This window comes from Morus notabilis, unplaced genomic scaffold (genome assembly GCF_000414095.1).
Source record: "Morus notabilis unplaced genomic scaffold, ASM41409v2 Scaffold1194, whole genome shotgun sequence".
Classification (NCBI taxonomy): Eukaryota; Viridiplantae; Streptophyta; class Magnoliopsida; order Rosales; family Moraceae; genus Morus; species Morus notabilis.
Genome location: NW_010358058.1, coordinates 6,737 through 18,410, shown reverse-complemented (window position 1 = coordinate 18,410; position 11,674 = coordinate 6,737). Strand labels below are relative to the sequence as shown.

General features: G+C 32.0%; 1 protein-coding gene across 1 annotated transcript; it reads right to left on the bottom strand.

Annotated features, from left to right (window-relative positions):
* Positions 1–7,263: 7,263 nt before the first annotated feature.
* On the bottom strand, positions 7,264–8,478 carry LOC21386731 (sphinganine C4-monooxygenase 1). The gene is made up of 2 exons (XM_010091445.2): positions 8,215–8,478; positions 7,264–7,926 (listed from the first exon to the last, which is right to left on the bottom strand). The coding sequence occupies exons 1-2, from the start codon at positions 8,437–8,439 to the stop codon at positions 7,369–7,371; spliced, it is 783 nt and encodes a 260-aa protein (XP_010089747.1). The 5' UTR covers positions 8,440–8,478; the 3' UTR covers positions 7,264–7,368.
* Between the last annotated feature and the right edge of the window lie 3,196 nt (positions 8,479–11,674).

Below are 11,674 nucleotides of genomic sequence, written 5' to 3'. Positions count from 1 at the left end.
ATTAAGCTTGGCGTTTTAATGGAAATGACCACTCGGTTTGGAAGGGTATATGGAATTCTAAGCTCTATGAAAGTTTGAAAATGTTTCTATGGAGATTAGCCGTAGAGGCTCTCTCGACGAGAGAGAGAATTGGAAAATTTAGTCCCCATTTGTTTCTCTGATTTAGTTCACTTCAACTCAGTTTAAACAGTGAGCGCAGTTTAAATGGGTGTTTAGTAAACATGCAGATTGAATTATTATATTCTCCGTTTGAACTGAGTGGAACGGTACAACTTAGAGTTTAACTCCTCTTATTTAAATCATTTTGAACAATAAAAAAGTGTTAACTCTCTGCTTTTCACACTTACTAAACACAAATTTAAATTTTATTTTAAATTCATATTAAAATTTTAACTACACATTTAAACGTTAAATCACAGTTTAAATTTTTCTGTTTAAATTAAAAAATTTAAATTAATCTTCCATGGGAACTGATTGTTCTATTTATGGCCAAGTAACTGAAAATGAGCATTTGTTTTTTGAGTGCAGATTTGCAAATCTGCTCTGTTATTCGAGTGTCCTTTTGCTATTAAAATTTAGAAGGGAGTGTTGGGGAAGAAAGAGCATCCTTGATAGAGTTGAGTTTGTGATAAAACCGCCTTCTGAAGCAGACTTCTCTAAGGAGGGGTCCTTTTTGTTTCCTTCACGGGGAGCTAATGAAGTTGCTCATGGGGCTGTATTACAAGATAATTTGAAGGTTTTAGCTTTGTACTCTAAGGGAGCTGAAGAATTCAAGAGGAACTTTGACTTGGGTAACACTGAAAATGGTGGGAGATACTTTGAGCAGAAGGATTATTTGATATTTCTAATCTCGTTATTAATGTTAATGCAGCCTGTGGTTCAGAGGCAGCAGCAGCTGGGGTGGAGTAGTGGGGTAGTGGTGGGGGTAAGGGTGAGCAATGACGGATCCAGACTTTCAATTTAGAGGTTTCGTGTAGGCGCCTTTCCATACGATTAATTGACAAAAAAAAAAAAAAAAAAAAAAAAAAAAAAAAAAAAAAAAAACAGCAAGCTGACAACACTATTACACTAATAAGCGGGGGCAGTTTCTAAAATTATTTTTTTTAATTTAATTTGATTTTTACTAAATTTAATACATATTTAACTACTAATAAATAGAGAATACTGATATTTTTTAAAAAAAAGAAAACATCATATAAAACCTCTTTTTTTCTCAATGAAAGATAAGAAAGATTGATTTTAGTCTCATAGATGATTTTTCTTTATTAATAGCTAGGCAATTAAGCTGTCTTGTTGGACTACATAATGAATCAAAATAATAATTTGTGAAAATTACTAAACTTTAGATTCTTACTATTTACTTTTTATTAATACATTTTTAACTAATATAATTATTTAACTAAAAAATATATTAATAAATATTAAGAGATAAAAATTTAGATTAATACGTTTTAAAATTTGTCTTTCTCTCTCCGAATGTTTTTAATGATGGATAATATCTCCCAAGATTCTAACAAAAAAGTTGGATACAGATCAATTAATAGAAGTTGGTCCAGGCAAACTACTAACTTTAAAGAAAAGAAAATAAATACTCATTAAAGTATATGAGTTTGAATGTTTATTCTTTACTCTTATTAATATTTTTTTAGGTAGATAATTATATTAGTCGAAATGGTATTAATCAAAAATAAGATTTGAAAATTTAGATTCATACACTCTAAAAGTAAGTTTAATAATTTTCTCTAAAGAAAAACCACAACTATTGCATATTGGAGAACAAGATGAGAAAGGTGTCTAATTGAATGAAGCGTGATATGGAAAGATTCATAATTAAACATGTGTTAGATATCAAAAATTTAAAAAAAAAAAAAAAAGAGTTGGAACATTCAAAATAACTAGGAAGAACAATGAAAAAACAAAAAATAAAGTATATATGATTCACAGGGAAGGGGAAAACAGAAGGTTCATAAAACAAATCTATTACATCCTTCTAAAGAAGAATGGGTTTTCCGTTTTTACTAGGGTGCAGGCGTGCAGCCAACGAATCGTTTCGTTGCTTTTCTTTTCTTTTCTTTTCTTTTTTTTTTCTTTTTTTTTTCCCCTGATGCTAAGGAAATGATTCGTGTGGTTAGTTTCTTTAAAACCAAATAGTGATTAGGAGAAACCTTTAATAGAGTCCACGTGTCGAAAGGTTCTTGGTTCACTTAATTAAACCACACGTGTCAAATAAACATATGTTAAACAGGGCGAGCTCCCGTCGTGTGCGCTTCAGAGAACCTCTATGGCAAAACTTAGTGGCCAACAACTATGCCACGTGCAATGCAGGGATTGGTTGGTCGGAGAAAGTGGCGGGGCTTGCCTGATGCACGGATCTGCCGAGCCTGCAGTAGACAAGCCTCTGTCTAGGGTGCGTTCATGCGCACATATGAGTCGGCTGTGATCCGGTCGAAATTATTCCCAGTTTAAATTTATTATCATTAATATTATTATTTATATTTATTTTTTTTGAATTGATATGTGATGTGATTTTGTCCGTTTTAACCTCATTTTACACTAAAATTTTAATACTACTCATATAAAAATGTTATAAATAATTTGAATAAAAAATAAAATTAATAAAAATACACTAAAATTAAATAAAATCACACAAAATTAAATAAAAATAAATTAAACAAAACAAAATTTGCAACACAATAAGTTAGAATCTTTTTTTCCTTTTTTACTTAGATTTTATCCGTTTTACACCATTTTGCACTAAATTTCTTATTCTACTCAGATAAAAATATTATAAATAATTCAAATAAAGAATCAAATTAATAAAAAATACAGTAAAATAAAATAAGCTTAAACCAAATTAAATAAAAAATAAATTAGACAAAACAAAATATAAATTATTTAAAATAAAACGAAATAAGTTAAATCTTTTTTCTGTCTTTTGCTTCAGATCTCTTTCTCAATTTTGTCTTAATTTTTTATGTCTTCTTTTCCTTCTTTTTTAAAACAATTTATATAACCGTCATTTTAAATGAATAATGCAAGTTTTATTTTTTATCATTATTTTTATATTTATTTATTTATTTTGAATTGATTTGTGATTTGATTTTGTATGTTTTAACACTATTTTGCAATGAATTTATGATACTACTCAGATTAAAATGCTATAAATAATTTGAATAAAAAATTAAATTAATCAAAAAACACTAAATAAAATACACTAAAATAAAAAAAGATCAAACCAAATTAAATAAAAAATAAACTAGACAAAACAAAATATAACTAATTTAAAATATAACAAAATAAGGGGTTGTTTGGTTAGGGGATTCGTATCCCGATTCGAATCATGATTCATGGTTCGTTATAGTGTTTTCTCTCACAAAAAATACACGTAAATTAAAAATAGTTTTAATCTTATGATTTTAATCCATGAACCAAACGTTTTCTAAGTTAAAGTTTTTTTTTTATCTTTTGCCTCATATCTTATTTCCGCTTTTGTCTCCATTTTTTATCTCTTTTTTTCTTTTTTTTATTTAAAAAAAAATAATTTATATAACGGTCATTTAAAATGAATGGCGCGAACAGCGCGTGCTAAAGACTAATATAAACAAAAAGAAATCTAAAGCAAGCGACACTTCAATATGTTGTTAGTTTCGGAAACTCAAAACTTGAAAAATAGCTAAAACGTCGTAAACGATCGAATAGTAAATTTAAAAAGGGCTTATTACACTGACATCCCTTATATTTTATCGTTGTTACATTGACACTGCCTTGACTGAAATTAATCACAGCAATACCCCTGATTTAAACCCAATTAAATTTGCTTGTAAATGTCAAAAATACCCCTTCTAATATCAGCTATTGATCAATAAAAACAAAATCCCAGTCGTCCATTCAATCTTCTTCATTTGAGGGGGGAAAAATCTAGATCACAGTACCAGCTCCCCCTCACGTCGACTCCTCCCACCCATGTGAATGTGATCCAACCATCGCCGACGTAAGACGTGCCGACGGCAACCCAGACCCAGCGCCCACCCAGTCCTGACGCACGCCCACCGCGATGTAAGAAAATTGATGGAAGATAACAAAGAAATAGGAGTAACCTCTAAGAAATTAGATAATCTATTCTCTCATTTCTTGGTGTAGAAGTAGCTTTTGTGCTATAACTTGAATTTCGAAAACCAGTTTAACAATTCTTGCATATTTTATTAGCATGCTTAAGAATTTCATGCACATATGAAGTCTTGTTTTATTGCTCCCACATCTATTCATACATTCAGATCACTGGTGATTTTTCATTTTTTTTCCCCTTGTGATAATCAGGACTTATGCATGATTTGATTTGGGTTCGCCTATTTGGCAAAGATTTCTTTCACTCTGGCTGCTGCAACAAAATCAAATTCCTCTCGCACCGTGTGCGGTGACAATGAGGTTGATTTTGCTTTTTGTTGGAACATCAAGATCATGAAATCTTTGGAGATTATGGCTAAGGCCATCGATGGCTGATTTTTCGGAAGCTTGACTAGCAAAGCTAGGTCTTCATTTCAGCCTTCTGGACTTTAATGACCTGTGTGGTTTGATCATTGTTTGTTTTCCAACAAAAAAAAAAAAAGAGAAGTGTTGCTCTTTTAGTTTAGCAAAACCCTAACAACTGGGATGCTTATTGTATTCAGTTAAAATATTATTGTTTATTGTATTCAGTTAAAATATAATTATTTATTGTATTCAGTTAAAATTAAGGGTGACAATTCGTGTCACGTGTCGTGTTCGTGTCGTGTTTTGATTATTTTTTTAAAATTTACAGTCAACCCGAACACGACCCGTGACACGAAATTTTTTAAAAATCGTAACACGAACACGACACGACCACTTTACGAGTTGGCACGACACGACCTGAAAATGACCCGTGACACGAAATTGACCCGTGAATCCGAAATTGACACGAAAATTGTATACTTTTATTTAGTCTTTTACATATTAGAAATAACTTAAAATTCATAACACACTAAATTACAATAACATCCATTGAAATTAAGTAAATAATAGTATAAGATTTTGAGTATAACTATCATGATATCACAAGTTCATAATAAAATTTAAAATATGAAATGAAAAATATATGTATTTTTTATTTTTTGTCGAGTTTCGTGTCGTGTTCGGGTTAGGCGGGTCCAACCCGAATTGACCAGTGTTTTTCGTGTCAATTTCAGGTCGACCCGATTCTGATTCGAACATATTTTTTCTCAACACTAACCCATAAAATTCGTGTCGTTTTCGAGTCGTGTCGTCGTGTCATGACCCATATTGCCGGCCCTAGTTAAAATATTATTGTTTATTGTATTTCTTGTGTCAAATATTTCAATTTTATGGTAATCTTCGGTAGGTGAATTTTCAAGATCCAGTATTGTTTAGAGGTGTAAGTTTATGCCGCTCGGCCTGATCCGGCAATCTAAAGGGAAATTTTAGGCCTGTTCAGGCTGTCCTTAATTAAAAGAGAGAGGGTTAGCCCAGCCTGACCCTAAGCCCAAAAAGTTCATGGCCGGCCCTGAATTTTATAATGTATTTTCAAAAAAAAAAATCTCTAAAAATTTGATTTTTGGCCGGACTAAAAAGAGATGATTAGCCCAGTCTGGTTCTAAGACCAAAAAATTTAAGATTGGGTCCAAGCCAACAATAACGGCCTTAAGCTGACCCGGTTAACCAGACTCAAATTTACAGCTCTAGTATTGTTATTCAATTTACATGTTTGAAAAATATTAGTATGGTTATTTTTATTGTAGCTTAATTGATGTTGGACTAATTTGGAGGCCGTGACATCTAGGTGGATGGCGAACTTTATTATTTTACTTTGTGTTTGGCTGCCTTTTTTTAGAATGTAAAAAAACAATATTTCATTAATTATCAAAGCTTAGAGAGAACTTAATACAGAAAATTGGATACAACAAATTAAAATTGGTATATTATTTTACTTTGTGTTGGCTGCCTTTTTGTTATCATGATTAGTTTATTATTATATAATTTTCATGGTCTACGACTTATGTAATTTGTTATTATGACTTATTCACTTATTTTGGATTATGTAATTTTTTTCCTCCTATTTTAAATTATGTACATTTATTTACTTATTGTTTTAAAGAACATCTCTATTATTTTCAAATATTACAAATGTAAATTGTCTCATAAGATTATTATAAAAAATGAAATTTGAAAAATAAAGGAACAAGAAAAAACATTTTTTTTTCATAGTTAAAAAATCAACCATTAAAAGAATTTTATGAAACGTGTGTAATAATCAATAAAACTCATTTTTTTAGTGTTAAGGGTAAACCCGACTTTTTAACCATTGCATATAGCTTAAAAACATTTTTTAATACTTGGAGGGGCATTTTTGACATTTTTAAAAAAATTAACAGTCAATTTGGATGGTCAACTCACAATCAATTAACGGAGGGGGTGTCAGTGTAATTTTTCTTTGAAAAGTTAGGGAAAGTTGATGTGATTACTTTTGGTTAAGGGAGTGTCACTGTAATATTTATAAAACACAAGGACATCAGTGTAATAAGTCCATTTAAAATAATTTTTAAGAGCTTTTGGCCTTTACATTATGGATACATTAATTTAAGGCTTTATTACAAAAAATTTTCGTGAATTATAGCCCATGTAACACTTTATCTCTTTATCTTTAAAACGTAATATTCGTTCTCCTTAAATATGAACGTCAATAAAAAAGCCATTCCCATGAAGAAATCTAATAGAAATTATAAGTTTCATACAAATAACAGTTGTTGTTAAACATCTAAAGCATAATTACAATTTTATCTAACACGCCTTAATTTTTTGTATTCTAATTTACTTGTAATATAACAAAATATAAAAGAAAATCAAAGAAACATTCATAAATTTGATTATTTTCAAACCAAAAAAACAAAACAAGCATTCATAAATTTGATTATGAAGTTCTTTTTTTAAAGCTTTTAACTTTCATTTGATTTAACGTGAAAAATTTTAAACCCCGTTTTTTTTTTTTAATTCTTCAAAGAAAAAAAGAAGCTTCATAAAGTTTTTAACTTACAATGCATTGAAATATAATTACATAGAAATGATTCTTACTTATAGTAATAATCAATTAAAGACCCCAACTTTAAGTATATATTGCAGTTGAAATATTATTCTCTTATATATAACACTTGTATATAATATTTAAAGTCCCATAAATAATTAAGAAATTTTATTATATTTGTAAAACATCAAACATATATGGACGTAAATAATGAAAAACTACATTATTTATTTTAAAAGCAACAAGGGTTTACTTTATAAGCAACATTATATGTTGGTAAAAGTAATAATATGTTTATGTTGATCATACAATAATCAATCATCCTTGTAATCTTTTAAAGGTCGTGCTTCAAAGCCGCCACCGATTCTCTCTTCTAGCGAGTAAGGCATATAGGTTCCGAGTATTCTATCCCAATGAACAAAGAATGGTGTGGCAAAGTTGTACTTGCTTCCATGCAGCTGATGATGAATATCATGAAATGCGGTATTGTTTCTAAAAAAAATGTGAAAGAGGTTCCAATGGGGAAACCACAATCCACAATGATCATCAACATTCTTAACAGTGGTGAAGGAGAAGAAGAAGATGGAAGCTCGTGGAGACATGCCAGATAGGAGAACTGCTAAGGCGCCGCCAATTACGTCAGTGATAAGCCCTTCCAAGGGATGATGATAAATACCTCCAAACGCGTAGGGAACAATAAGGCGGTGATGTAGAGAATGGATGTGCTTGTACAAAAACTTACTGTGGTGAAAGTATCTATGCACGAAGTATTGCCAAGTATCCAAAACCAACATTGCAATAATAAATTGTCGTGCCAAAACCATTAGAGAAGGGTTTGGACCTGCAGTGTCCCCTTTAACATTCTCTGTGAACTACACAATGACATGGATCCATCATATACTAGTCTTCTAGATATACAGATCAAGATACATAAATCAATATGAACATATAGATAATACATCAAATGTGGGTTATCTAGTGAAAACAGTTACTCAAGAAAGAAAAAAAAAGGTAGCAATGTGGATTAGTAGGAAATCACGTATAAGGAGAGAAAGGGCTGCAAAAGAACAACTGAATTAATGCAAGAGGTTATGAAAAAGGACAATTTTGAAATAATGCAAAACCAAGTATATATTTGTTTTTTTGGTTGTTATTCTTACCATAAACAAAAGGCTTACAACAACAGCTTGAAAAGTTTGATAAAGAAGAACCCCCTTGACCACAGTTCGTTTAGGCACCAAATTCTTCTCATCCTCATCAATCTTTGAATGTAACCGGTAATTCTCAAACAATGAACCCAGAAGAACATAAATCCCAGAACAAACCCAATATAAAATGATAGGAACAAAAATTGCCAACAATTCATCAGAAACCGCAAAACCCATCTTCCCAAAGGACGTGGATGATCAGAAACTAGATTCAAAAGCCCAATATAGAGCTAGTTTTTTGCCTTGTTAAGAATAAAATAATGAGAATTACATATCCCACTCCCTTAAATTATATAAGCTCGGTTGAGATTGTCACGTGGCCGACTGTATGCGGCTTTAAAGAGAATTACATATCCCACTCTCTTAAATTATAGATTAATTAAAAGTATCCCTTTAAAAATATTCTGCTTTTTACATTTTTAATAACAAAATTAAAAATATTAAAGTCTTTTTCTTTTCACAATTTAAGTCACAATTTAAATTTTATTGTAATAGTATTTTCTCGTATAAAAATTTAATTTTGACTTTTTTACTATAATATTTTTCTCTCATAAACACAACTCGAATTCTTAATTTGAGTTATGAAACAAACACCCACTAAAATACCCATAGTTATGTCCCAACCCTAATTCATTAGTAAATGTTTAGTTCATGAATTTAAAATCATGGTTCAGAATCATTTTTGATTTACGCGTATTTTTTATAAGAAAAATATTATAATTAATCACAAATTATAATTCAAATCATGACATGAATCCTCATACCAAACACCCACACCTCTTCTCTCTTTACCTTATCTATCCTCAGGCTCTCTCTCTCTCTCTCTCTCTCTCTCTCTCTCTAATCTTCCACGCTCCCTCCCTTCACCTCTCTCTCTTTCTCTTTTCCTCCGCGGCGGTGTAATTAACCTCAGGTCTCTCTCTAATCTTCCACGCTCCCTCCCTTCACCTCTCTCTCTTTCTCTTTTCCTCCGCGGCGGTGTAATTAACCTCAGGTCATCTTCTCCGCCTCTCTCTCTCTCGCGTGAACGAATGCTGTCGGATTGCGACGCCGTCGGTGGATTCTTGATGGCGCCGTCAATGGATAGCGCGAAGTTCCGGATCGCGGTTCAATCGCGAGAAGTTCGAGATGCCGTGTGGTGTCGCGCCTCCTCTTCTCTCTGCTCGAGCGACGACATCTAGATCCGCCATATTTGGTTTGAGCAATGAGATTCTCCTCTTCCTCTTCCTAAAGGTTTGTGTCTTCTCATTTCTACTAATCTTTTTCAATTTTGTCTTTCTTTGTATCTTTTCTGGAAAACCTTTTTCAAGGTTCGTGCACTCATTTTTATTATTTATATCAGCTTGGTCTTCAAAGCGAAATTGTTGTAATTATTTGTTTATAATGTGTTTCTTTGTGTGCTCATGCCGAAGAAACTTGAACTTGAACATTTTAGATGATGTAGAAACTTGAACTTTTTTGTTTTGTTTTCTTCTTCAAACTGGGATAAGGATAAGAAGGGTTTTTGCTCATACATCATCCTTTCCTTTGTTATTTGATAATTTGTACGTACAATGCTTCATGTTAGAACCCCCATTTAAAAAAAAAAAAAAAAAAAAAATTCTCAACATTAAGGAAGAAATGGTTTAAGGTATTAATCAATTTTATTGATTTCTGGGTTGTGGAATTGAATCATGAGAAGAGCTGTTAGTAATTAATAACTTATAAAATAGTTCTTTTGCCAAAATTATCATGCTCTGAGAAATGAAAGAATTGTCTTAAGAAAAAGCTTGTAGGGTGGGCCGCTATTACTTTGTTCTTATCTTTTCTTCTTAGCTAGTTAGAAGCAGTTCTTTTCTTTTGCACAAATATCTTTTTATATATTATGTATTGTCTTTCTGGTCTGAATTTGGTCATATCAATTTTTCTCTGTAGCTACAGGCAGTGTCAAGTTAAGGATCAATTTTTGTTCTTGATTAACATTTAACATAGGAGATAGAAATCTTAGGAGATATTGGGTGAATATTGTTATACTTTGTTGCTGTTATGTGAACGGAGGAAGTTAGTTTTGCATCAATGTTGGTTTGTTGTCGAATATTTTAAAGTAGAATACAACATTGTTCATAGTGAGTAAACGTAGTCTCTCTTTTCTTAATATTACTATAGTGGTGGAGATTATTTGGGGATTGACCAAGAAAATGCGTGTGTACTCTGCAAAGACATTTAGCGCATAATGATCGATGATTGGTTAATTGTTGTTTGTTTGCCTATTTTAGCGATTTTGGGGAGCCAAGTGGCCATGCAGACTACATGGACTATAGTGGATGTTGAAGGGTTCAGGAAGCTGAACAAGAAAAGAATTCGGCTAAGAAACTATTATTTATGGATTTTGGAATTGTGTTTTGTTTTTGTAATGTGATATTTCTCATTTTGTGTATTTTTATGTAAATTTGGTAATTTGTTGTTAATCTAAGTTTTACTTTATTAGATTATGAGCAATAATTTATCAAATTATGAATTATAATCTATCAAACTATAAATATAGATCATAAGCTGCTAGATTATGGATCATAGTCTCATAGACTATGGCCATTGAAAACCCGCCGGTCGACGTCAAACTATGAATTATAGTTTGACAAACTATGGCCGGAATTTGGCATATCCTGTTAGACAAGGGATCATAGTCTGACAGACTATGGTGGCATTGGCAACCGGAGACCAATCGTCTGTCATAACTTGTCAGACTATGGATCATAGTTTGATATACTATGTATTATAGTTTGGCATTCAATGGATCATAATTCGACAAATTAAGCCCGGCGTCGGCGATCGGAAGCCCACTTGCTGGCGTAACCTATAAGACTAAGTCATAGACTCACAGATTGTGAGTCATAGCCTAACAGACTATGGATCATAGCTTGACAGATTATGCGTCATAGTCTGACAGACTATGGGTTATAGCGTGTCAGATCGGATGGCCGCCGGAGACTCGCCGATTGCCAGCGATCAAAGGCATCCAGCATCTCTGTAAATTGTTAGTGTACCTTTAAGGGTATTTTAGTAATCTATATATTGGACTTTAATTGGGTTTAGTCTAAGGAATAGAAATAAAAGGAGAAATATTTGGGGGTTAATAATAATTATGTGATCCAATTTGAGGGATAATTGTATAAATCTCTCGGCTTTAAATGTGGGTCCGGAACTTTCTCTAAGCTCCCCGAACCCTTAGGCCCGACATGGCCGGGCGTTTACTCTCAAAGGCATTTTTGAAGTTCTCTTTTTTTAATAATTTGCCTTTAAAGGTTCGAGCCAGCCCGACCGGCCTTGGCTGTCAAGCTTTTAGGCCAGCCCAACCAAAAATCTCTCTTCGAGCTATGAGTTGCCTACACCTATTCCTGTTTTCAATGGTTTGAAACAAGAGTTTGAATTACTC

Bases quoted from the DNA above. Each gene is read 5' to 3' on its own strand.
- LOC21386731 (XM_010091445.2), bottom strand. From the start codon at position 8,439: ATGGGTTTTGCGGTTTCTGATGAATTGTTGGCAATTTTTGTTCCTATC. The intron at 7,927-8,214 runs GTAAGAATAACA...GTCATTGTGTAG, and splicing joins TTGTAAGCCTTTTGTTTATG to TTCACAGAGAATGTTAAAGG.